This window comes from Saccopteryx bilineata, chromosome 4 (genome assembly GCF_036850765.1).
Source record: "Saccopteryx bilineata isolate mSacBil1 chromosome 4, mSacBil1_pri_phased_curated, whole genome shotgun sequence".
Lineage (NCBI taxonomy): Eukaryota > Metazoa > Chordata > Mammalia > Chiroptera > Emballonuridae > Saccopteryx > Saccopteryx bilineata.
In genome coordinates this window covers 159,959,979-159,986,110 of record NC_089493.1, presented here as the reverse complement: position 1 = coordinate 159,986,110, position 26,132 = coordinate 159,959,979, and the positions used below count along the sequence as shown (strand labels likewise).

At 39.7% G+C, this 26,132-nt stretch overlaps 1 protein-coding gene across 4 annotated transcripts in view; it reads right to left on the bottom strand.

The window, feature by feature from the left end:
• Window positions 1-9,464: 9,464 nt before the first annotated feature.
• The window catches only part of PCBD2 (pterin-4 alpha-carbinolamine dehydratase 2), a 95,687-nt gene continuing 79,019 nt past the window's right edge, over window positions 9,465-26,132 (bottom strand). For 3 of the 4 annotated variants that reach the window (XM_066272506.1, XM_066272507.1, XM_066272508.1), the window contains 2 exons: window positions 11,376-11,456; window positions 9,465-9,713 (listed from right to left, as the gene is read on the bottom strand). In XM_066272506.1, the coding sequence (XP_066128603.1) occupies window positions 9,618-9,713; window positions 11,376-11,456 (177 nt within the window). In that variant the 3' untranslated portion in view covers window positions 9,465-9,617. Of the gene's footprint in view, window positions 9,714-11,375; window positions 11,457-11,696; window positions 11,804-26,132 lie in introns of those variants that run through there. The other variant, XM_066272509.1, reaches the window with a different exon arrangement.

Sequence of the window (26,132 nt, the reverse complement as noted above, 5' to 3'; positions counted from 1 at the left end):
TTCTCTTGCCATTGGAGTCAAATTCATAAAATGCTCTTTAAAACCCAGGTCCAAGAGTTGAGTACCTATGTCTTCTTCTATGTACTTAATTGTTTCAGGTCTTATGTTTAGATCTTTGATCCATTTTGAGTTAACTTTTGTACAGGGGGAGAGACTGTAGTCCAGTTTCATTCTTTTGCATGTGGCTTTCCAGTTTTCCCAGCACCATTTATTGAAGAGGCTTTCTTTTCTCCATTGTGTGTTGTTGGCCCCTTTATCAAAAATTATTTGACTATATATATGTGGTTTTATTTCTGGACTTTCTATTCTGTTCCATTGGTCTGAGTGTCTATTTTTCTGCCAATACCATGCTGTTTTGATTGTCGTGGCCCTATAATAGAGTTTGAAGTCAGGTATTGTTATGCCCCCAGCTTCATTCTTTTTCTTTAGGATTGCTTTGGCTATTCGGGGTTTTTTATAGTTCCATATAAATCTGATGATTTTTTGCTCTATTTCTTTAAAAAATGTCATTGGAAGTTTGATGGGAATTGCATTAAATTTGTATATTGCTTTGGGTAATATAGCCATCTTGATTATATTTATTCTTCCTAGCCAAGAACAAGGTATATTCTTCCATCTCATTATATCTTTTTCAATTTCCCTTAACAATGGTTTATAGTTTTCATTATATAAGTCCTTTACATTCTTTGTTATGTTTATTCCTAAGTATTTTATTTTTTTTGTTGCAATCGTGAAGGGGATTATTCTTTTGAGTTCCTTCTCAGTTGTTTCATTGTTGGCATATAGAAAGGCTATTGACTTCTGTATGTTAATTTTGTATCCTGCGACCTTACTGTATTGGCTTATTGTTTCTAGTAGTCTTTTTGTGGATTCTTTGGGGTTTTCGATGTATAGGATCATATCATCTGCAAAAAGTGATACCTTTACTTCTTCTTTTCCGATATGGATGCCTTTTATTTCTTTGTCTTGTCTGATTGCTGTGGCGAGAACCTCTAGTACCACATTAAATAAGAGTGGAGAGAGTGGACAACCCTGTCTTGTTCCTGATTTAAGGGGGAAAGCCTTCAGTTTAGTGCCATTTAATATGATGTTAGCTGATGGTTTATCATATATGGCCTTTATCATGTTGAGATATTTTCCTTCTATACCCATTTTGTTGAGAGTCTTAAACATAAAATTGTGTTGTATTTTATCAAAAGCCTTTTCTGCATCTATTGATAAGATCATGTGGTTTTTGTTCTTTGTTTTGTTGATATGGTTATTACATTAACCGTTTTACGTATGTTGAACCATCCTTGAGATTCTGGGATGAATCCCACTTGATCATGATGTATTATTTTTTTAATATGTTGTTGTATTCGATTTGCTAGTATTTTGTTTAGTATTTTAGCATCAGTATTCATTAGAGATATTGGTCTGTAGTTTTCTTTTTTTGTGCCATCCTTGCCTGGTTTTGGGATGAGGGTTATGTTGGCCTCATAAAATGTGTTTGGAAGTATTGCTTCTTCTTCAATTTTTTGGAAGACTTTGAGTAGAATAGGAACCAAGTCTTCTTTGAATGTTTGATAAAATTCGCTGGTATAGCCGTCAGGGCCTGGACTTTTATTTTTGGGGAGGTTTTTAATGGTTTTTTCTATTTCTTCTCTACTGATAGGTCTGTTTAGGCTTTCTGCTTCTTCTTGACTCAGTCTAGGAAGGTTGTATTTTTCTAGGAATTTATCCATTTCTTCTAGGTTGTTGAATTTAGTGGCATAAAGTTTTTCATAGTATTCTACAATAATTCTTTGTATATCTACGGTGTCCGTGGTGATTTCTCCTCTTTCATTTTGGATTTTGTTTATATGAGTTCTTTCTCTTTTTTCCTTGGTAAGTCTTGCCAAGGGTTTGTCAATTTTGTTGATCTTTTCAAAGAACCAGCTCCTTGTTCTATTAATTTTTTCTATAGTTTTTCTGTTCTCTAATTCATTTATTTCTGCTCTGATTTTTATTATCTCCTTTCTTCGGCTGGTTTTGGGTTGTCTTTGTTCTTCCTTTTCTAGTTCCTTAAGGTGAGAAGTTAAGTGGTTCACTTGGGCTCTCTCTTGTTTGTTCATATATGCCTGAAGCGATATGAACTTCCCTCTTATCACTGCTTTTGCTGCATCCCATAGATTCTGATATGTCGTATTGTCATTTTCATTAGTCTGTATATATCTTTTGATCTCTGCACTTATTTCTTCTTTGACCCATTCATTTTTTAAAAGTATGTTGTTTAGTTTCCACATTTTTGTGGGATTTTTTTCCTCTTTTTTGCAGTTGAATTCTAGTTTCAAGGCTTTATGATCAGAAAATATGCTTGGTACAACTTCAATTTTTCTGAATTTGCTGATGTTGTTTTTGTGGCCCAACATATGGTCAATTCTTGAGAATGATCCATGTACACTGGAGAAAAATGTATACTCAGTCACTTTGGGATGAAATGTCCTGTAGATGTCTATCATATCCAGGTGCTCTAGTGTTTTGTTTAAGGCCACTATGTCTTTGTTGATTCTCTGTTTGGATGACCGATCTAGAGCCGTCAGCGGTGTATTGAGGTCTCCAAGTATGATTGTATTTTTGTCAGTTTTTGTTTTAAGATCAATAAGTAGCTGTCTTATATATTTTGGTGCTCCTTGGTTTGGTGCATATATATTAAGAATTGTTATGTCTTCTTGATTCAGTGTCCCCTTAGCCATTATGAAATGGCCATTTTTGTCTCTGAGTACTTTTCCTGTTTTGTAGTCAGCATTATCTGATATGAGTATTGCTACGCCTGCTTTTTTTTGGATGTTATTTGCTTGGAGTATTGTTTTCCAGCCTTTCACTTTGAATTTGTTTTTATCCTTGTTACTTAGATGAGTTTCCTGTAGGCAGCATACAGTTGGATTTTCTTTTTTAATCCATTCTGCTACTCTGTGCCTTTTTATTGGTGAGTTTAATCCGTTTACATTTAGTGTAATTATTGATACTTGTGAGTTCCCTATTGCCATTTTATATCTTGCTTTCTGTTAGTTTTGTGTCTTGTTTGATCCTTCTCTTTCGTTTTTCTATCTTTTGTTTTTATTTGGTTGTATTCCATACATCTTTCCTCTGTTGCTATCTTTTTTATCTCATGTGCTTCTGTGGTGCTTTTTTCAATGGTGGTTACCTTTGAGTAATGAAAAGGGTCCCTACCCTGTTCATTGTAGCGAACTATTTTGTGAGTACTTTTGCACTCCATCGTCCTTTGCTACTGTTATTCTCCATCTTCTCCCCCTCTTTCTTTTTGTTGTTGTCACAGTTTAAATTTGGTTTTATTGTGTTCTTCTTGGAGCTTTTACTTGTGGCTCTGTTTTTTTTTGTTCTTTGTATCTGATTGGAGAACCCCCTTTAGTAATTCCTGGAGTGGGGGTTTTCTGATGATAATTTCCCTCATCTTTTCTGTATCTGTGAATGTTTTTATTTCTCCTTCGTATTTGAAGGATAGCTTTGATGGGTATAGTATTCGTGGCTGAAAGTTCCTCTCTTTCAGGACTTTAAATATTGGGGTCCACTCTCTTCTAGCTTGTAGAGTTTCTGCTGAGAAATCTGATGATAATCTAATGGGCCTTCCTTTATATGTTGTATTCTTCTTTTCCCTGGCTGCCTTGAGAATTTTTTCTTTGCTGTTTGTTTGTGTCAATTTCATTATGATATGCCTTGGAGTAGGTTTGTTGGGGTTAAGAAAACTCGGAGTTCTGTTTGCTTCTTGAACTTGAGGCTTTAGTTCTTTCCACAGGCTTGGGAAGTTCTCATCTATTATTTGTTTGAGTATGTTCTCCATTCCATTTTCTCTCTCTTCTCCCTCTGATATACCTATTATTCTTATGTTATTCTTTTTGATGGAGTCAGATAATTCTTGTAGGGCTATCTCATTTTTTTTAATTTTTGAGTCTCTTTCTTCTTCTCTCTGTTGTGCCTCAAGTTGCTTGTCTTCTATTTCACTAATCCTCTCTTCTATCTGACCTGTTCTATTAGCTAAGCTTGTTATTTCATTTTTCAGCTTGTGAATTGAGTTTTTCATCTCTGTTTGATTTGTTTTTATAGTTTCAATTTCCTTGGACATATAGTCTTTGTGTTCATTGAGTTGTTTTCTGAGCTCCCTAAATTGCCTTTCTGTGTTTTCTTGTATATCTTGGAGGATTTTTAGTATTTATATCTTGAATTCTCTGTCATTTAGCTCCAAGGTTTCCAATATATTAAATTTTTTCTCCATAGATTTTTCCTCATCTAGCTGTGTTACCTCTCTTTCTTTTGTATCCATGATATTCGATTTTCTCTTCCTTAATGGCATCTGAGGGTGGTTTTGTTGATAGTATTAATGAGATTTAATAAAGAATAAAAAGTTAAAAAAATAACAATAAAAAAATAAAAAATCGAAAAGAGTTGTTTTTTTTAAAAAAAAATTAATAATGAAATAAAGAAAAATAAAATAAAAATTAAAAAAAAGGAAATTATTCCCCCCCTCCTTTTTTCCTCTCCTCTCCTCTCCCCTCTTTTTTGAGAAAATCTTGTGGTGGACTGTGAATTATAACAAACAATGCCTGTGATGGAGGGCCTGAATTGGGGAAAAGTAATAAAGGGGCAAAAAAAAAGATAAAAAAAAAAAAAAAAAAAGGAAAGAAAAAAGAAAAAAAAAGAGCGTATGGACCCACAAAAAGCAAATAAGGAAAAAATTTGGGTCAAGAATGAAATGATTTGCTTTTAGGTGTTGGTTGTCTAACAGTTATGATGAGAGGAATAAGAGGAAAACAGAAAAATGGGGGGACAAATTAAAAAATTGCTATTGTATTTAGTGGAACAAGAACTAGATAATATGGAGAGCCAGGGATGAGAGCACTGCTAGTGAGTTAAAAAGGTGAAGTAAAAACCCCCCAAAATGCCACAAACATAGGTTTGAGTCCCAGATAAGATAATTTGTTTGTTATTGAGGTTTGAATGAGAGGAGATGTAAAGGAGAAAGGAAGAAACTAATATAGAGGGAGAAAAGAAAGAGAGAGAAAAAAAGAGGTAACCACTAAAAGAAGAAAAAAGAAAGGGGAGAGAGAGAGAGAGAGTTAAGGGTTTTGGAGTGCAACCCTCATAGAGAGAAAGGAAGAGAAGAGAAAAGATAATGGGAGATGTAACACTTATGGGTAGTGTAGTTCAAGGAGAGGAGAGAGTAAGACCGGTAGAGGGTTAATCGGCCAAATTGGAGGAGGAAAAAAAAGTATCAAGAATGAAGATAAGAGAAACAAACGAACAAATATAATAAAATGGGATAGGTTATAAAGTCTGCAGATTATTCTTGATTTTGAGAGGTTATCTTCTTGCTTTTTCTTTTCTCTCCCTCTTCCTGGTCGGTGACTCTGTACCCCGGGTTCTGCCCCTTTGGCACGCTCAGGTAGAGGTTTGCAGTTGATAAGTCTCTATGGCAATGTCATGTATTGTGCTTTAGTCTCGTTGGCAGTCGAAGCTCAATAGCATTTATAGGCTCCGACAGTGAGAGAGTCCGTGTTCCTGGAGCTTTTCTCCTAGTCTTTCCTTCCTTAATTAGTAGCCTGATAATCCAGCTATGGGGTTGCTGCTGCCTCTGCCTGGATAGTAAGAGGCTCAAAGAGCTGGCAACTCCCCACTCTATTTCCACTCAGCACAGGGCTCTGGGTAAGGCTCAGTCAGTCAGAGCTGCTAGCATAATCAGGCGGGCTTTCTGCCCACTCAAAGACCTCTGGCTCTGCCACTCTGTCCGGTAACACAAGCGGGTGCCCACTTCCGGGGCGCTTGGAGGAAACTCTCACTCACTGTCTGCGACCAGGATATCCGGCCAGCAGTCTCACGCTCTGAGTGAAACCCCCAACCGCAGGGAAAAGTTGTAGCGTTGGAATTGAGTCTCACTCGGTCCCCGTGCGCGGCTTTTGCAAGGCACTGGGGCGGCTCGAGATTCCGCTTTGGCCCACACAAAGGCCCCTGACTCTGCCCCTCTGTGCGATAACACGGGCGCGCACTGCCAAGGCACTCGGAGGAATCGCTCACTCCTTATCTGCGCGCGCAAACCAGGATATGAGGCCGGCCGCAGTTCCCTCTGAGTGAAACACCCTCCAGCACGGAAAATCTCCACCATTGGAATTGAGTCTCGCTCCGTCCCTGTGCGCGGCTTTTGCAAGGCGCTGGGGCGGCTCGAGATTCCGCTTTGGCCCACACAAAGGCCCCTGACTCTGCCCCTCTGTGCGATAACACGGGCGCGCACTGCCGAGGCACTCGGAGGAATCGCTCACTCCTTATCTGCGTGCGCAAACCAGGATATGAGGCCGGCCGCGGTTCCCTCTGAGTGAAACACCCTCCAGCACGGAAAATCTCCACCGTTGGAATTAGTTCTCACTCCCGTGCGTGGCTTTCCCAGGAAGAAATTCTCGCCCACTAACTGCGCACCGACCAGGAGACCGGGTAAAATGGCCGCTCTGCTTTTCTTTCTTTGTTTGGGTTTGGCGCGAGTGTTAGCTTGTATTGCCCGGGTTGCCACAGGATCAGATTTTCCTCGGCTTGGATCTCTGTGCCACAGCCTGGTTCAGCCGTTTGTGCTGCGGCGGCCTGGATCTATTCACCCCCTTTGCCCGCCTCAGTTTCTATATTCACAGTTACCAGAGAAAGCCGCCCTGTTTAGGTTAATGAGGAAGGAGGAGCATTTCTTACTCCCTATTTCCTTCGGGGTTTGGTTATATATTTAGCCAATTTTTCACTCAATCATACCTTTGGGTGTATTGCGAAGCATCTGGAAGCTCCAAGTATAGGTTTTTCTGTTTCTGGTTGAAGATCTTGTTGAGTTTTGGGGGAGATTTATCGGTATCGCTTTCTACCCTGCCATTACTCTGACGTCATCCTCCGATTTCCTAAATCTTATCAATGTCAGTAAGTAACCATTATTTTCAGAACTTTCATTAACTTCACCTTAGGAAAGGATACTTGTCAAACGTGCTAGCCCTGGTTTGTTACCTATGGAGGTCATGCAAGGGGTCACAGGTCATGTCTATTTAACTCTTTTTTACTCCAGTGATCATTTAGAAAGAAAATGAAGAGAAACTAAAACTCACCACATCAGAGACACCAGTGCCATCACACAAAGATTTGGAACAGAAGGGAACTTGGGGGCCTAACAACCTTGCCAATGTCTCTTTTAAGTTGAAATGTCAGTTACTTGAAGCAAGTCTGGGGACTCATTCTGTTGAAATTTACCACAATGAGTATTTCCATAGACTTGGTATGGGACCTTTGATTCTAAAGTTTGTGAGCTCCAGCAGATGTGACACCCTTAACATGAACCTTATGTCCAACCCCCATGTAAATGCTAATTAGTAGCTGCATTCTCAGGTCTTTGCCATCGCAATTACAAGCCATACCCTGCTTTCTCTAGTGTGCTGTATGTGGTATACGTTAACAGCCAATGAGGTTAGACTCTCAGACTTACATTCAAGATAGAAGAAAAGGGTTCCATTCAGGGTACAGGAAAATAAGTTAAATTAGACCACAAAAGAACAAACAAACAAATCCAGAAGGTGGAATAGTCTACAGGACCCCTGACCCAATTTTTGCAGTAAATTAATGATATGGGGACGTGGGGAGGAGGAAAAGGAGGGGAGCTTGCTTGCTCTAGATTGAATGATTAAAAAGACACAACAACCACATGTGACGGATGGACTTCATGTGGATCCTGATTAGAACAAAATTACTGTCCAAACACATTCTTGACCTTCAGGGCAATTGATTTTGCCTGAGTATGAGGTGATACCAAGAAATCATGGTTTATTTTGTTAGGTGTGATAATGGCATTCTGGTTTATACAAGAAAATGACTACATTTTCTAGATATGTTTACTGAAGGATATAGGGATAAAATGAAATGCTATCAGGGATTTGCTTTTAAATACTTTAGCAAGGAAAAAGGAAATGGGGGATTATATGAAGTAACCGGACACATCTTGATAAATGCTAAATCTAGGTGATCAGTACTTAAGGGTTCAGTGTACTATTCACTCTTTTAAAATATATTTTTTTCATGTTTCAAAATTCATGTAAAAAATTGAACTAAAATGATTTGGTAATAAAATATATAAAAGTCCCTCAAAATCTATAAATAAGAATTTATTAAAATACACAGCTTTGACTGTTCTCTAAAAAAATTCTAAGAAGCACAAGTTCTAATACACAGGCTCTGGCTCTGCCGGCAGCCACGGAGCTTGAGTGGCCTTCTCTCCCTTCCCTTCTCAGACACTCCATACATACAGGGCAAGCTGACTGCACCTGCCTCTCCCAGGCCAACAGAACCAGCCAGGAACTAGCTTCAGAGAGCTCAGCTTCCTTGCCATGTTCCCCTAGGATTTTTCAAGTTGGAGGCTGGGTTGGGTGGACTTAGGAGAGGAAGGGTTGCTTGTTGTAATATAGGGAATTTTTTGGCCTCTGACATGAGGTGGGTTACAAAGATGATCCCTATTAAATCCTACCACAATAATACTTCGAGGAATTAAAATACGTTCCTTAGGTGAGTATATACAGGGGTGGGCAAAAGTGGGTTTATAGCTGTTCATATGGAACTGATACAAATAAATACTATAATAGATAATAAGTAAGAATATAAGAATAAACTGCTTTGTGTACTTACAAATGTAAACCTACTTTTGCCCACCCCTGTATATAGTCTTTTAATCTACATTCTAAGCTCATTAATAAGTACATTCTTGAGTTCCATTCCCACACCCAAAGGATGCTGATACTGCAATTTTTAAATAAAAGATTACTTTATATTTCGTTTTACTCCTGTCAGTGACACACTGAATAAATACAGCTCATTACTGGATAATAATACCCAAGTAGCTTCTAGTTCAATGGCTATAGAAATTCAGTTCAGAGGTCACAACAAGCAAAAGATGAAAAAAAAAAAAAAAACACCGACCCTTGGTTCCTCCTTAACTCAGTAACTCAAATAATGACCTCGCAACTTGGTCATTTATGACTAAATCCTTATATTGTCCCACCCTTCTGGCAGCCATGGACAAAAAGCACTTGTCCTCTCCCTTCAACTCCAGGCCTGAAAAGAATAAAACACAAGATAGCTCACCCAATTTTAGTGACTGTGTGATCTAATTAACTACTTAAGTAATAATAGCATCTAAAGTTCAAATCAACTTCAGCTTCATAAGAATTGTTATAGATTGTTAAAACCTTTTACCTACAGAGCTCATCATTCTTTTTCTACAGCTATTCTCCAACACAATGCATTTGTAAAATCACCATAATGACTTGAATTTAAATGTTATAAATGTATGAATGCTCTCGCATCCCTATTTCTGGTCTTTCCGAATGCTATTCCTCTTTTTGAATACTATCTTATTAATATAATTACCTAGGTTGGTTTGCCTTATATAAGTGATTTAGATAGAATGACAAGTTACATCAGGCTCAAATTTATATCATTTTGTATTTAAGCACAGATTTCACAAAATGTGATATAAAGGTGAACTAACATCATAACTTAATTTATTTATGTAAATCACCTTAAAAATACAGTGCACCTAAGATGTATATAAGACTTCACATGCATTTTGAAAGAAATCATATTGAAGCAGCTGCTTTTTCAATGAATTTGGCCAGTTTCACGTCTCTTTTGGTCAGTTGACCACAGTCATGCGAGGTGAGGGTTATCTGGACCTAAGAAAGAGAGAAGCAGTTTTTAAAACCCTGACCTTTGGTGTTTCAGAAATCAATCTATTATCCAATATTCATATTTAAGAACTGGGGAGATTATATGACAGGGGTCCCCAAACTACAGCCCCCTGAGGCCATTTATCCAGCCCCCGCTGCACTTCCAGAAGGGGCACCTCTTTCATTGGTGGTCAGTAGGATGCATTGCATCCTGTGCTCCTGGAGTACTGTATGTGGCGGGCCGCAAAACGTGGCATCACTCACGTACAGTACTACTTCTGGTGACGCGGGATGCACGTGTCATAGCTCCGGAAGCGTGTCATATCACTTCTTATGGCTAGCAGTGACAAATATGGAACCAGACATTGACCATCTCATTAGCCAAAATACTGGTCAGTTTGTTGGTTTAAATTTACTTGTTCTTTATTTTAAATATCGTATTTGTTCCCATTTTGTTTTTTTACTTTAAAATAAGATATGTGTAGTGTGCCATAGGAATTTGTCCATAGTTTTTTTATAGTCCAGCCCTCCAACAGTCTGAGGGACATTGAACTGGTCCCCTGTGTAAAAAGTTTGGGGACCCCTGTTATATGATTTAGAAAACAGGAATAAGCATAGCATTTCCAAAACCCAGGAAACTCTGGGGGCACGATCTGCTTCAGGCTGGGCCCAGCAGCTGCCCACAGATAGAAAGGTTCTCTCATATGAAGAGCAATTCAGCTGTCAGAATCTCAAATCATGTCTGTCAAAAAATAAAATAAAATAAAAGAGAAAGACTGAGGTTCCATTTGAACTCCCATTACTTTCATTACATCCACTATTTTGAGGCCACTGAGAAAACCCAAGGTATCAAATGTAGTATCTTAGCAACGTTAAAAAATCGCATTTCCAAATTATGAAAGAAGTGGAGGTGGGATGCAGGAATAGACTCTTGTTTCTTGACAAATTAATTAAAGGGCAAAAGCAAAGTTATGGGCAAAGAGAGGCAAGCGTGAAAGAAAACTTTATACTGGTACCTGCATGCTCTAATTATTCTAGTAAATCACAAAAATATCATGAAATTTTCTCTTTATTCAAAGAGGACTTTCAAAGAGGAAAAAGAACCCCATAGAAAACTAGATAATAAGACATTCTGAATGGTATGACCCTAAAGGCAAGGCCACTTTTTTGGGGAGAGGGCCTGATCCTTCTCACTGTGCCCCCTTAAAACTACTTGATGCTGTTGTTCCAGTCTGCTCTTTGCCTCAGTAAGGTCGGTTCCGCTGAGGACTCAGCATTTAATATCCTTACTATTTACAATAAAACACAGTTCTTTATCAGTGGGATAAATAAGACTTATTTCCTACCATTTCTTTCTATAATTTACCTTAAAAGGGTTTAAAATTTTATCTGCATGGCTGATAATCAAGTTCATTTCAGGAGCCAAACATGGCCCTACTTTCACATTAGTTTCACTGAAGACAAACATGAAAATAAAGGGCTTCGTCACTGTTTCCCCGAGCAAAGCTAAAGTTTTATTACTAAATTGCAATACTACACAGGGACTCTGAAAAAAAGAGAGAGAATTCTTTCCTAAGCACAATGACACAGCTGCACAGATGACAAGGGAGAAAGACGTTTCTTAAACTCCATAATTAAGATGATCCCAAAATAAGGCAATTTCGTTACCTTGTTGTATGCATTGAACCATTCTGGGTGATGATTCATCTTCTCTGCTTGTAGAGCAACTCGGGACATAAAGCCAAATGCCTGTGTAAGACAAAGTGGAAAGTGATTACTGCTGCTGCCCTCTGCCCTGGTCCTGAGAGACCTCAGGGCAACCCGACCAGATAAAGCCAGGGCTCAGATCCTTAGGGAAGCCAGGCAAAACCAAATATGAAAGGGACTGCTCTCTGCAGAGCTGGGGTAAAGGTGTAGCAGGACCGTGACCTGCTGCTCGGTGGTAAAAACAATCAGGCTCAAATAAACAAAGTCGGAAATTGGTCTCACCCAGTGACTGTCTGGACTGTTGAATTGTCCTCAGGATGAGACAGAGCTCTAGAACAGCCCAGGAATAATTTCCCTTCTGCCCAGGGCCCTGGCCCTCACTACCTGGCCCCAAACCTTAGAAGCCACTTTTCTTGCAGCACAATTCTCCTTTTGTTTTTAGTGACTGGGTTGCTAAGGCATCAACCACAGGACTATGAAGAATGTCTTCTGAGTGCTTTGGCAGAAACGAACAACTTCACTATTCCCTCTCTCAGCCAGGACAGGAGGGATGAAAGACTATTTTTACTGACATCCAGAATGAAAAGGAAAAGACTGGCTTGCCTGCTCGGGGTCACTTTGCCCAACATTGACACAGGTGAAACCCTGCCTCTTGGCAGTGGGCTGCTGACCCAGCCACAGGTGTGAGGAGCTGGAGGACTCTGTCTTCATACCACAGAGAAAGTGCAAACCTCATTTTGTTAAGCAGAATGCAAACTTGTCCTGAGAGGAAATAAACTTTTTTTTTGCCTGCTTTTAAATTTTATGAGAGTAACTGCAAACAATAGGAAAATCTGTCTCTATTGTGCCCAGAAGGCAGAAATATTTGGTAAGACTCAAAGGTAAGGTCATATTAATTACAAAGTTACAGTGGAATTCACAGGGCAGTCCTCATTACAGGTATAAATATTTCACTTCATTACCCCATCCAGAGAAAACAATCTGATGTTAGTTGTGATGGTTTTGGATCACCAAATGACAAAAAGAGCACATTTGCAAGTTGATAGTGAGAAATATAGAAGAAGGTCATTTTAAATAATTGTATATCATCAATAATGGTTTCTATCTCAGAACCTACTTTATTCAGGATAAAGATTTCCATTTTGACATTTAAGCCCTAAAGGTTTCCCCTATTAGTTAAAGGAAGGAAATTCAAGCAATATCTATTTAACCATGTACGGAATTATCAATGGGAAAGCAATATTCACCCCCTCACCCTTCTCATTTCATATAGTTCCCCCTGCCCCTTATCCACAGTTTCACTTTCCATGGTTTTAGTTATCAGCGGTCAACCATGGTCTGAAAATATTAAATGGAAAATTATAGAAAGAAACAATTCATAATTTTTTTTTTTTTTTTAGTATTTTCCCAAAGTGAGAAGGGGGGGTGAGGCAGACAGACTCCCACATGTGCCCGACTGGGATCTGCCTGGCATGCCCACCAGGGGGCGATGTTCTGCCCCTCTGGGGTGTTGCTCTGCTGCAATCGGAGCCATTCAAGTGCCTGAGGCAGAGGCCATGGAACCATCCTCAGCACTCGGGCCAACTTTGCTCTAATGGAGCCTTGGCTGCAGGAGGGAAAGAGAGAGAGAAAGAAAAAAAGGAGAGTGGGAAGGGTGGAGAAGCAGATAGATGCTTCTCCTGTGTGCCCTGGCTGGGAACTGAACCCAGGACTTACACATGCCGGGCCAATGCTCTACCGCTGGGCCAACCAGCCAGGACCCAATTCATAATTTTTAAATTGTGTACTGTTCTGAGTAGTGTGATAAAAATCTCACTGTCCTGCTCTTTCCTGCCCAGGACATGAAGCATTCCTTTGTCCAGCGTATCCACACCATGTGTACCACCTGCCATTAGACACTTAGTAGCCATCTGGTTATCATCAGTCATCTAAGAGAGAGAGATACCACATCCACATAATTTCTATTATAGTATATTGTTATATTTTCTCTATTTTATTATTAGTTATTGTTCTTAATCTCTATGCCTAATTTATAAGTTAAACTTTATCAAAGGCATATATTATAGGAAAAACATAGTATATATGGGGCTCAGTACTATCTACACTTCAGGCATCCACTGAGGGTCCTGGAATGTATGGCCCACAGATGAAGGGACCATTGTAATCTGAGTCTCTAGATTATGTGAAGAAAAGGGGCAAGTCAAATGTGAAAGTCTGTTTTAATTATACAAACACAGAGTTAAACCTATATTAAATTATATATAATGAGAATTTTTACTGTTTGTCTACATTCTTGTTTAGCTTTAGAAGACTTACAAGACTAACCACCACCTCTGAGAGACAGTAATACAGTCATTAAGGGCATGTGCTTTTGAGCCCGAGTCCTGGATTCAAATCTCAATTCTACTACTTAACTGTCATATAATTTAACTCTGTGCCTCGGTTTTCTCATCAGTAAAATGAGGATAATAATAAAAAGCTCATGTAATCATTCTGAAGAAAAATGAGATTGGGGATATAAAAGCATTCAGCACAGCACTAGGCACAGAGGCCAAAATCAATAATGGCCGTACAACTCCAACTACTGCTCTGGCCAAACTTTACAAAATGTCATGATAGGTGACAAGCCCTCCCAAAGCCCTGAGAACCTAAGATTCCAATTGCTGTCTCCCAGATCAGCTCTCTCCTATTCTCATGTGCTATCAATAGAGACCAACACACTTACAGCTGACAAATACATGACATACTGGAGGCTAACACTTTCTGGGGAAATCAGTTTAAGGACAACAAGTGAGGTGGACAGTCAGTCACTGCCCAAGTTCATACTCCCTGAATCCACAATTTCTTTGAACCATGTTACCCTAAAAGGTCCAAAGTGATACTTAGAATCCCTTACCATTTCCAAGAGCCATTTGAACATGGCCAGAAGTGCTCCCCAAATCTTTACATGTATGCTAGCAGTTTAGTAAGAAAATCTATTTCATCATAGATATGACTTAAAACAGAATACCTATATCCTAAGAAGTATGTTGATCAAAAAAAGAGCATCTACCATGACTACATACAAAGTAAAAAAGGGGGGACATATCCAAAGACCCTCTAAATCTGAACTTTCCTCAACTTTATACATTTACCTCAACTGTCACTAATATTTGCACTTAATAAAGTATTACAAAGCCTAATAAACCAATTCACACAATATTTATGCCTAATTCTTCCCTAGGGAAAGAATACACAAACTGCTCTGGGAACAAGGAGGCAATTCCATAACCCTTCTTCCATTTAACAAAACAAAATAATCCCCAAAACATTTATTTTTAAATCTACAAATTAAAAACATCCATAACGGCCCTGGCCGGTTGGCTCAGTGGTAGAGCGTCAGCCTGGCGTGCAGAGGTCCCGGGTTCGATTCCGAGCCAGGGCACACAGGAGAAGCGCCCATCTGCTTCTCCACCCCTCCCCTTCTCCTTCCTCTCTGCCTCTCTCTTCCCCTCCTGCAGCCGAGGCTCCATTGGAGCAAAGATGGTCCGGGTGCTGGGGATGGCTCCTTGGCCACTGCCCCAGGTGCTAGAGTGGCTCTGGTCACAACAGAGCGACACCCCGGAGGGGCAGAGCGTCGCCCCCTGGTGGGCAGAGCATCGCCCCTGGTGGGCGTGCCGGGTGGATCCCAGTCAGGCACATGCGGGAGTCTGTCTGACTGTCTCTCCCCGTTTCCAGCTTCAGGAAAAAAAAAATAAACATCCATAACAATATACATTCAAATTAAAGTAAAAGAATTTCTGCAAAAAAGATTAGTGGATAGGGGAGGAAAAAGCAAAATCAAAGGGGAATTCTGATTATCTGAAATATAATAAAGAAAGAATATGACTCAATAGCTAACTTGGCAGATGCGGATGAGCATCTGTCCCTTCTTTCTAAGATTTTTACAGCCCTAGCTACTTGTTTCCAGGATGCCAGCTGGACTCTAAAGGCTCTAAACCATCTAAAAGTACAGGTTCTAAAACCATTCCATAAAAGTCTAATCACTATGTTGTACAACTGAAACTAATATAATACTGTATATCAACTGTAATCAAAAATAAAAAAAAATATTTTAAAAAAATAAAGACAACTGCAAACAGCCCAAGGCAAAACAGTCACCACTAAATACCCCAGTAAAAAGCTTAAAGGACAGGACTGAGAAAATGGGCAAAACAAAGTAAAAATCAACAATAGTTACAAGGATTAGAAAATAATAAATAGCCCTGACCAGATAGCTCAGTTGGTTGGTTAAAGGCATTATCCCTAAGTGCAGAGGTTGCTGGTTTGATCTTCAGTCAGGGCACATACAGAAACAGATTGATGTTCCTGTGTCTCTCTAAAATCAGTAAGATAAACATTTTAAAAAAAGAGTACTTAAAAAAAGGAAAATAATAAATACAGAAGACAAAGTAGATCTAGCATATAGACCATTATTATCAATAAGAGAACAAGGAAAACAGCAAGAAAAATTGCCAGAAATAAAAAATTTAAATCTATAGATGGTAAGAATTCAACCATGTATATACCATTGAAGAAAAAAAAATTCCTGAAGAAAAAGAAAAAGATCAATTCACCTAAAAGGATTAAAAAAATCTAATTGACTTCAATGTTTCATGTAGCAACATTCAACACAGAAATCAAAGGAGCAATGCTTACAAAGAATTTAGGAAATGAAAATACAAAAAATTTTATACCTAGCTAAATTAAATGGTTGTTCAAAATTAATGCAAGAGACATAAATTTTTTAATGCAACAATTCAGGGAATAATTGCTATTCATCCTTCTTGAGGAAACTTTTATTTTAAAAGGGTAAAATATAAGTAATTAAGAGATAAATGGAGAAACCATACCAAAGGTATTGGCAGTGAGCAATAAATTCACTCAGTCCTAGGAATACATTTAAAACAACTGTGGGCCTAGGCTGTGGTGGCACGGTGTATAAAATGTCGACCTGTAATGCTGAAGTAACAGGTTCGAAACCATGGGCTTGCCCAGTCAAGGCACATATAACAAGTTGCTTACAAGTTATTTGAACTAAAGTGAAGCAACTATGAGTTGATACTTCTCACTTCCTGTCGCTTTTTCTCCTCTGTAAAACCAATAAATAAAATCTTTTTTTATTATTATTATTAAGTAAAAGGCAGGGAGCCAGAGAGACAGATTCCCACATGTGTCACAACTGGGATTCATCCAGCAAGCCCCCTATGAGGGGAAGAGTGCTCTGCCCATCTGGGGCTGCTACTCTGTTGCTCAGCAACAGAGTTATTTTAGTGCCTGAGACAAGGCCAGGAGCCATCCTCAGTGCCCCAGGCCAACTTGCTCAAACTATTAGAGCCATGGCTGCGAGGATGGGGGAGAGAGAAAGGGGGACATGTGGAGAAGTAGATGGTTGCTTCTCCTGTGAGTCCTGACTGGGAATCAAACCTGGGACTTCCAGATGCTGGCTAGATGCTCTAACATGAGCCAACCAGCCAGGGCCAATAAAATGCTAAAAAGAAAATTGTGGGGATTACAGTCACCTAATGAAATGCAAATATTATAAACTATTAAAGGGGTTGAAGGAAAAGAGAAAGTAAATAAAAGCTTTTGTTTTGCCTAACCAGGCGGTGGCGCAGTGAATAGAGCGTCAGACTGGGATGCAGAGGACCCAGGTTCAAGACCCCGAGGTAGCCAGCTTGAGCGCAGGCTTATCTGGCTCGAGCAAAAAGCTCACCAGCTTGGACCCAAGGTCGCTGGCTCCAGCAAGGTGTTACTCTGTCTGCTGAAGGCCCACGATCAAGGCACATATGAGAAAGCAATCAATGAACAACTAAGGTGTCGCAACAAAAAACTGATAATTGATGCTTCTCATCTCACTCCTTTCCTGTCTGTCCCTATCTATCCCTCTCTCAGACTCTCTCTCTGTCCCTGAAAATAAATAAATAAATAAATATCCCTTAAAAAACAGTTTTTGGTTTTTTTAAGGCTTTATTCAATTTTCAGAGAGGAGAGAGAGAGAGAGTGAGAGAGGGGGAAAGAAGGAGAGAGAAAGAAAGAGGGAGGAAGAAGCAGGGAGCATCAACTCCCATATGTGCCTTGACCAGGCAAGCCCAGGGTTTCAAACCAGCGACCTCAGTTTTCCAGATCGACTCTTTATCCCACTGTGCCACTAAAAGTCAGGCAGTAAATAAAAGTTTTTAAAAATCTTAAAAGCTGGACAAGAAACTATTAAAGATATAAGTATATTTACAGGTATAAAATTTAAGCTCTATAAGTAAAAATAATATGAACTAAAATTGTATGGTAATGTTGAAAAGAAGTATAATTCTGATATTGCTTTTTGCAGAGACCAATATATATATATATATATATATATATATATATATATATATTTTTTTTTTTTTTTTTTTTTTTTTAAGCATGTGAACAACAGATAGATAGGGACAGACAGCCAGGAAGGGAGAGAGATGAGAAGCATCAACTCATAGTTGTGTCACTTTAGTTGTTCATTAATTGCTTTCTCATATGTGCCCTGACTGAGGGGTTTCAGCTGAGCCAGTGACCTATGGCTCAAGCTAGCAACCACAGAATCATGTCTATGATCCCATGTTCAAGCCAGCGACCTCATGTTCAAGCTGGTGAGCCCACACTCAAGTCAGATGAGCCACGTTCAAGCCAACAACCTCAAAGTTTCCAACCTGGGTCCTCAGTGTCCAGGCTGATGCTCTATCCACTGTGCCACCACCTGGTCAGGCTGGGGAGACCACTATATAAAGAAATGTTATCTAAATGCCAACTAAAGAAATAGAGGATTAAGTATGCTATGTAAAATTATAGGTATAATAGTACCCATAAGAAGAATGAAAATAAAAATAAAAGCATTCACAGTTAAGTATAGAAAAACACAATTAAAACAAAGCAAAGAAAACACAATCTATGTCATTATTCAAATTAGGGAAGAAAAGCCTCACTGGTGATGGCACAGTGGACAGAGCAACGACCTGGGACACTGAGGTCCCAGGTTTGAAATCCCAAAGTCACCATCTTGAGCACAGGCTCACCAGCTTGAATGCAGAGTCACCGGCTTGAAGCCCAAGGCTGCTGGCTTGAGCAAGGAGTTACTGGCTCAGCTTGAGCTCTCCAGTCAAGGCACATATGAGAAGCAATCAATGAACAACGAAAGTGCCACAACTACAAGTTAATGCTTTTCAACTCTCTTCCTGTCTGTTTCTGTCTCTCTGTCTCTGTCTAGCTCTCTCTCACACACACAAAAAACAAAACCCTGAAATAGAAATTAATAATGTAGTAAATAGTATATATAGGATACATCTAAAGCAATAATCAGAGTAAACATTTAAATATTTACATTACCTAATTAACATGATAGACTAAAAATAAATTAAAAGCCCAGTCAAGAAGGTAAATAAGTAACAACAAAATAAACTTAAGAACAGGAAAGACTATAAAGAGAAAAATAGATGTAAATGAATTAAAAAAAAGAAAATATGGCAAAATAATAAAAAGCTGTATCTGAAAAAAAAATTATAAAACAGAAAATTGGTTACTCCATCTAAATAAAAAAAGACAGAGAGAAAGTCCAGATAAACAAAAGAAGAAATGAGAATAGGAAAGTCACTACAGATAAAAAAAAACTGTAAACATAAAAAAATTTTTAAACAAGTACAAAGTCTACTTAAACTTTAAAACATAGGTAAAATAGATTTTTAAGAAATAAAAAAATTGCCCGACCAGGCGGTGGCACAGTGAATAGAACATTGGACTGGGACGTGGAGGACCCAGGTTCATGACCCTGATATCGCCAGCTTGAGCGCAGGCTCATCAGGTTTGAGCAAGGCTCACCAGCTTGAGCCCAAGGTCACTGGCTCCAGCAAGGGGTCATTTGGTCTGCTGTAGCCTCCTGGTCAAGGCACATATGAGAAATCAATCAATGAACAATTTAGGAATCACAACGAAGAATTGATGTTTCTCATCTCTCCCTTTCTGCTTGTCTGTCCCTATCTGTCCCTCTCTCTGACTCTCTCTGTCTCTGACACAAAAAAAAAAAAAAGAAAAATTATCAAAACTGACCCCCAGGCCATGGCCGGTTGGCTCAGTGGTAGAGCATCGACCTGGCGTGCGGAAGTCCCGGGTTCAATTCCCGGCCAGGGCACACAGGACAGGCGCCCATCTGCTTCTCCGCCCCTCCCCCTCTCCTTCCTCTCTGTCTCTCTCTTCGCCTCCCGCAGCAAGGCTCCATTGGAGCAAAGATGGCCCAGGCGCTGGGGATGGCTCCATGGCCTCTGCCCCAGGCACGAGAGTGGCTCTGGTCACGGCAGATGCTCTGCCCCGGATGGGCAGAGCATCACCCCCTGGTGGGCGTGCCGGGTGGATCCCGGTGGGTCGCCTGCGGGAGTCTGTCTGACTGCCTCCCCATTTCCAGCTTCAGAAAAATACAAAAAAAAAATTTTTGTTGTTGAATTCCTCTGTGAAATGATTGGGAACTGTGAATTTTTGGTGTCACTCTTAGACATATTTCTTTTTTATAGTTGTTTAAGTATTTAGATAGTTTTCTGGGGTCAGTTTTTTGTTGTTGTTGTTGTTGTTGTTTTGTATTTTTCTGAAGCTGTAAACGGGGAAGCAGTCAGACAGACTCCCGCATGCACCCGACCGGGATCCACCCGGCACGCCCACCAGGGGGGTGATGCTCCGCCCATCTGGGGCGTCACTCTCTCGTGACCAGAGCTACTCTAGCGCCTGGGGCAGAGGCCAAGGAGCCATCCCCAGCGCCTGGGGCCATCTTTTGCTCCAATGGAGCCTGGGCTGTGGGAGGTGAAGAGAGAGACAGAGAGGAAGGAGAGGGGGAGGGGTAGAGAAGCAGATGGGCACCTGTCCTGTGTGCCCTGGCCAGGAATTGAACCCGGGACTTCCGCATGCCAGGCCGACGCTCCACCACCGAGCCAACTGGCCAGGGCCTCAACAAAATTTTTAATCAAGTTAATTCTAATACTAAACTGTTCCAGAGTATAGAAAAAGAATATTTCCAAACTCTCATAACATTGCCTCCAAATTCCCGCAAAAATAGATTGATCTCATATTTACTGAAATCTTAATAAACAAAATCTAGCAATACACTGAAAGAACAAAACACCATGAGCAAATAGGATTTAGCCTAAGAATGCAAGGATGGTTCAATACTAGGGAAAAAATTAATATAAATTATCATACCAATCAAAAATTCATATGACTTCTATAAATTCTGGAAAGATATGTGATAAATTCAATATTTATTATGTATTAGGATTCTTAATGAAATAAGAATAGATGAACTTCTCCCTAAATGATCAGAATATATTCTCAATATTATTCTTTTTTTTTTTCAATTGATTTTAGAGAGAGAGGAAAGAGAAACAGGAACATCAATCTGTTCCTGTATATACCCTGACCAGGGATCAAACTGGCAACCTCTGCACTTTGGGACAATGCTCTAACCAATCAAGCCACTCAGCCAGGGCTCATATCATTCTTAATAGGGAAAGACTAGAAGATTTCCCATTTAAGTCAAGAATAAAACAAAGAAGCTAATAAAAGTCAACAGCCTTTTTATACAAACTAATTAGAAAGTATATTGGAAGAAAAGATCTTATCTAAAATGGCACCAAAAATTATCAAGGAGTAAACTTAAAAAAATATATAAATTCCATATGCAGAAAACTTTAAACCACTACTAAAAAATAGATAAATCTTACTCCATTAAAATTTTTTCAATACAGTAAAAAAAATCTAAACAAATTAAAAGACATAAAACAAATTGTATTTGCAATACATATTTCCTTAACATATAAAGAGCTCCTACAAATTAATAAGAAAAAGACCAACCACCTGATTTTTTAATGGACAAAAGACATAATAACATACCAAAATAATCAAATGGTTCTTAAACATAAAAACTACTCAGTCTTATACATGATAAGAGAAGCACAAATTAAAACTAAGTTATATGTCGCCTGACCTGTGGTGGCAGAGTGGATCAAGCATCGACCTGAGGTGCTGAGGTTGCGGGTTTGGAACCCTGGGCTTGCCCAGCCAAGGCACATGTGGGAGTTGGTGCTTCCTGCTCCTCCCCCCTTCTCTCTCTCTCTCTCTCTTCTCTAAAATGAATAAATAAATAAAAATAATTTTTAAAAACCTAAGTTAGCCCTGGGTGGTTGGCTCAGTGGTAGAGCATCAGCCTGGCATGCAGAAGTCCCGGGTTCGATTCCCGGCCAGGGCACACAGGAGAAGCGCCCATCTGCTTCTCCACCCCTCCCCCTCTCCTTCCTCTCTCTCTCTTACCCTCCTGCAGTGAAGCTCCATTGGAGCAAAGGCGGCCCGGGCGCTGGGGATGGCTCCTTGGCCTCTGCCCCAGGCGCTGGAGTGGCTCTGGTCGCAACAGAGCGACGCCCCGGAGGGGCAGAGCATCGCCCCCTGGTGGGCAGAGCATCGCCCCCTGGTGGGCATGCCAGGTGGATCCCAGTCGGGCACATGCGGGAGTCTGTCTGACTGTCTCTCCCCGTTTCCAGCTTCAGAAAAATACAAAAGAAAACAAAAAAAAACCCACTAAGTTATATGTCAATTATATTTCAATAAAGCTGGGGAACTAAGTTAAACCTATCAGCTTGGTAAAAAACAAAGAGTTTGATAATATTCTGTTAGTGAAGATATAGGAGAAAAGGTACTTTCATGCATTGTTGGTAAATATAAACTGATAATCACTATGAAAGAGAATTTGACAGTATCTATCAAAATTTTAAACATCCATGCCCTTAGGGAAAACTGCTTATGCCTTTTGGCCAAACAATTCCACTTTCAGGAATTTGTCTGCAGACATACCCAAACATAAATTATTAGCATGGTCACTGCAGTATAGATGGTAATAGCCATGGCCTTGAGAGTGCCAAATGTCCATCAATAAGGACCTGATTAAATATATTACAGTACATTTATACACTGGAATACTATGCAGTCAATAAGAAGAATGAGGAAACTATTTATCCTCTGACATGGAAATACCTCCAACATACATTACTAAATGAAAAAAAAGTGTAAAAATAGTTTATAAATTATATAAAAAGGAAAGAAAAGAAACTATACACATTAGTATCTCTGGAGCTAGTAATAGTGTGAATGATGGGGAGGGTGGAGAGAAGTGAATGGATGAGAATCAGGAAGAGACTTCTATACTCTTTGATACCTTTTGAATTGTGTACCACATAGATACCTAATCTATGTTTAAAAATTAGTTTGGGGAAAAAAATGAAGAAGCCATGCAAATGAAGGTCTCACTGTAAAGGCAGCTGGGATCCTGCAGTGTATGTAACCTGGTTCATATTAAAATATTTTGGCTCATGTTAACTTCTTAACATATGCCTACCTGTTTAGGTGGGGTTTTAGTGCCAATTTACAGCATAGTTTGTCTATGAGCCATGCTCTGTTGAGCCACGGCCATTTCAAACAAACATATGGCCAACAAATAACATATAATGGCTGATAATAGTTTCAGTCTTTCCTCTATTGCAAATTACAAACATTTTATGAACAAGTCAATGAATACATGATGAAGTATGACTTTTTAAGTCACTCTGCCATTTTAAGGAATGTAAGCATTACAATCACAGTAAATTGGGCCAATGAAGTTTGTCATTTGGAAATCTCCAAACCATCAGCAATTAAAAGATTTTTCCATGAACCCCAAATCAAGTATTCTTCAGGAACTTTAATTTTTCTTAAAGTTCCTTTTGTTTCGTGTTATTCTATGAAAATATGAAAGACAATCAGATTCACAAAACTAAAACAAAAATCCTGTATCAATCTGTGAAATGTTTAACAGCACCCTGAATTTAAAATGTAGCTTCAGCCAAATAACATGTATGATTTATTAAAGTTCTAAGACTTAACTTCTAGCACATATTTACAATACGAATCTTTCATTACTCAAAGCAGTTCTCTTTGATATGTTCTTTAAATCAGCTGCCTTTTATATTTTGATTGTAGACTATTTTAATTATGCACTAAAAAAGAACATATCTCCCACTAAGAAAATGAGCACCAGTGACTCCATAGTAATTTCCCCAGTACAATCTCCATTAAGCCTCTAAATACTTCCTTTACTAATTCAATGAATTAGAACTCTATTGTTTATGAATCACCTTTATGTTTGTAGGCTCATAACCCTTCTTTTATAAAACACAATTGCTATGGAAGGAAATTATATTTATGTCTGATTAGAAGTGAAAACACTATTACATAAATCAGTTTGGGCATTTCTTCACGTCTTGAAACATGATCGGCAATTTAGTCTAATTGGTGATCAAGGAAACTATCTTGTGATCAATTAAAGTAATTACCAGATTCCGGCAACACAACCTACCTTAATTTCGACTAGAGTCTGCACTTCTTCAACTTTAATTAAAAATAATGAAAATTATTAAGCAAAATGCACGGCAAGATCATTGCCAAGCATGCACATGTCACAGGACAGGACCTTCCCTGGGTGTTGGTGACTGATCAATCGCATAAACATTGCTTGGTGTACCAAGGAAAGGCATTTTTTGCCCCAGAATATGATTACATGTCTCAACACAACTTTCTCATGGAAACACTGTTAACTATTCTAGCCACTGCAAAGGAAACATCAGATCTTAATTTGCGGGCAACAGAATATTCTTGACTAGCAACATGAGAATTGTGAAGAACAGACCCAACCAAAGATGCATTTGATCCATGCTTTTTTTCTCTGTTACTGTATTTTAAACACAATGGTCAACTGCAAAGACTTTAGCATCAGAGACCCAGGTTCAAATCCTAGCTCTGCTATTCACTAGCTGTGTGACCTCAGAGGAATTACTTAACCGTGGAAATGAGCCTCAGTTTTCTCATAACAAGGGGCTAATTCATGTAATATATTATATAGTATGCCAGTTATTCTATTAGGCACTCAGTTAATGCTAGTGATTATTATCACCACCACCACTTTAATATTTAATGTGGGGGGGGGAGCTGGAGAGAAAGAGTTCCTTTCTAAATCTAGTACAAGAACAATTGGAAGGACAAAGAAATTCATCTTTGCAGAGCTGAGAAACTCAGAAACATGTTTAAAACTGTTTCTCTAAATGGGTATCCTCATAGGAAGATTTCCAGTGGAACTGGCAACCTGTCAGTGAGCACCTTAGGCTAGCAGGTGACCCATGTCTCCCTGAGAAGCCAGACTAAAGGCCTCATGTGATGACCATTACCTAGTGTGTAGGGAGCAGACAAAACCCCCACCAACCCTGGGTTTCTAGTCTACCTGCCTTCCACTTAATCCATTGCAGAGCTCAACATTTCCAATGACTCAGGCCAAGAATATACAACTCTGAAATTAAAACTGGCTTCCACAGGCACCTGAGACAATGTCCACAAGCTCCTGAAAGAGCAGCCTGCTCTGCTGTGCCCTCAGCTGAATTAGTGTCCCTTCAGCTACGATGAGTACACCACCTATTAGAGAGAATGCTCATCTCTAAACATTACCTCCAAAAGCTGTATTCACAGGACCGTAACATTTTAGAGCCTTTGAAAAAAAGTTCTTAAGTCATCATTTTTGGAAGTTACCATAATACCCTTAAAAAGCCATTGGGAAAAATAAGGCAGCTCTTTCAGCTAATTACACAGTAGCACCTTCAAGTTATGCTGTTAAATGAAAAGGAAAGGTGCAAAACAGATTTCTTTTGCAGAATTTGGACTTCTAATTACATTAGTAAGTTCTTCTTGAATTTCTAGGCTGGGAAGGCTGCCCTTTATAAGAAGTTACTCCTCACCCTGGCCGGTTGGCTCAGTGGTAGAGCGTCGGCCTGGCGTGCGGAAGTCCCGGGTTCGATTGCCGGCCAGGGCACACAGGAGAAGCGCCCATCTGCTTCTCCACCCCTCCCCCTCTCCTTCCTCTCTGTCTCTTTCTTCCCCTCCAGCAGCAGAGGCTCCATTGGAGCAAAAGATGGCCCGGGCGCTGGGGATGGCTCCTTGGCCTCTGCCCCAGGCGCTAGAGTGGCTCTGGTCGCGACAAAGCGAGGCCCCGGAGGGGCAGAGCATTCACCCCCTGGTGGGCAGAGCGTCGCCCCCTGGTGGGCGTGCCAGGTGGATCCCGGTCGGGTGCATGCGGGAGTCTGTCTGACTGTCTCTCCCTGTTTCCAGCTTCAGAAAAAAAAGAAAAAAAAAAAAAAAAAAAAAAAAAAGAAGTTACTCCTCTTCAGGCAACAGTTTAACCAACACAAACACCTCTACACACAACTTACCTAATAGTTCTTCATTTCTTTCCCTTTTCAATGCAAGTTCTCTAGACAGACTTCACACAGCTGATGTGCACTTGAAAGGCATTCTGACCAAGACAGTCACGAGGTGAGAATATCTTTTCCCTGAAAACACTACTCACTCCCAAACTCCTCTGCCCGTAAGTTTAAATTACAGTTCCTCAAATCATCATCAGCTACGACTGGGAAGACCAACAGCTCAGTCTGAGTAGCTCCTTCTGAAATTTGTCACAATCCGAATTTGCTCTCTCGATCAGCACATTTCACCAGTTTTCTATCCACCCTTTCCCTGTAAAACTGACTAAAACACTGGTTTCAAAATCACACCAAGAAAAACCATTGACCCAAAGTTTTGTAATGTCAAAGTAACTGCTGATGCCTCACTGTTCAGTAGAGCTGC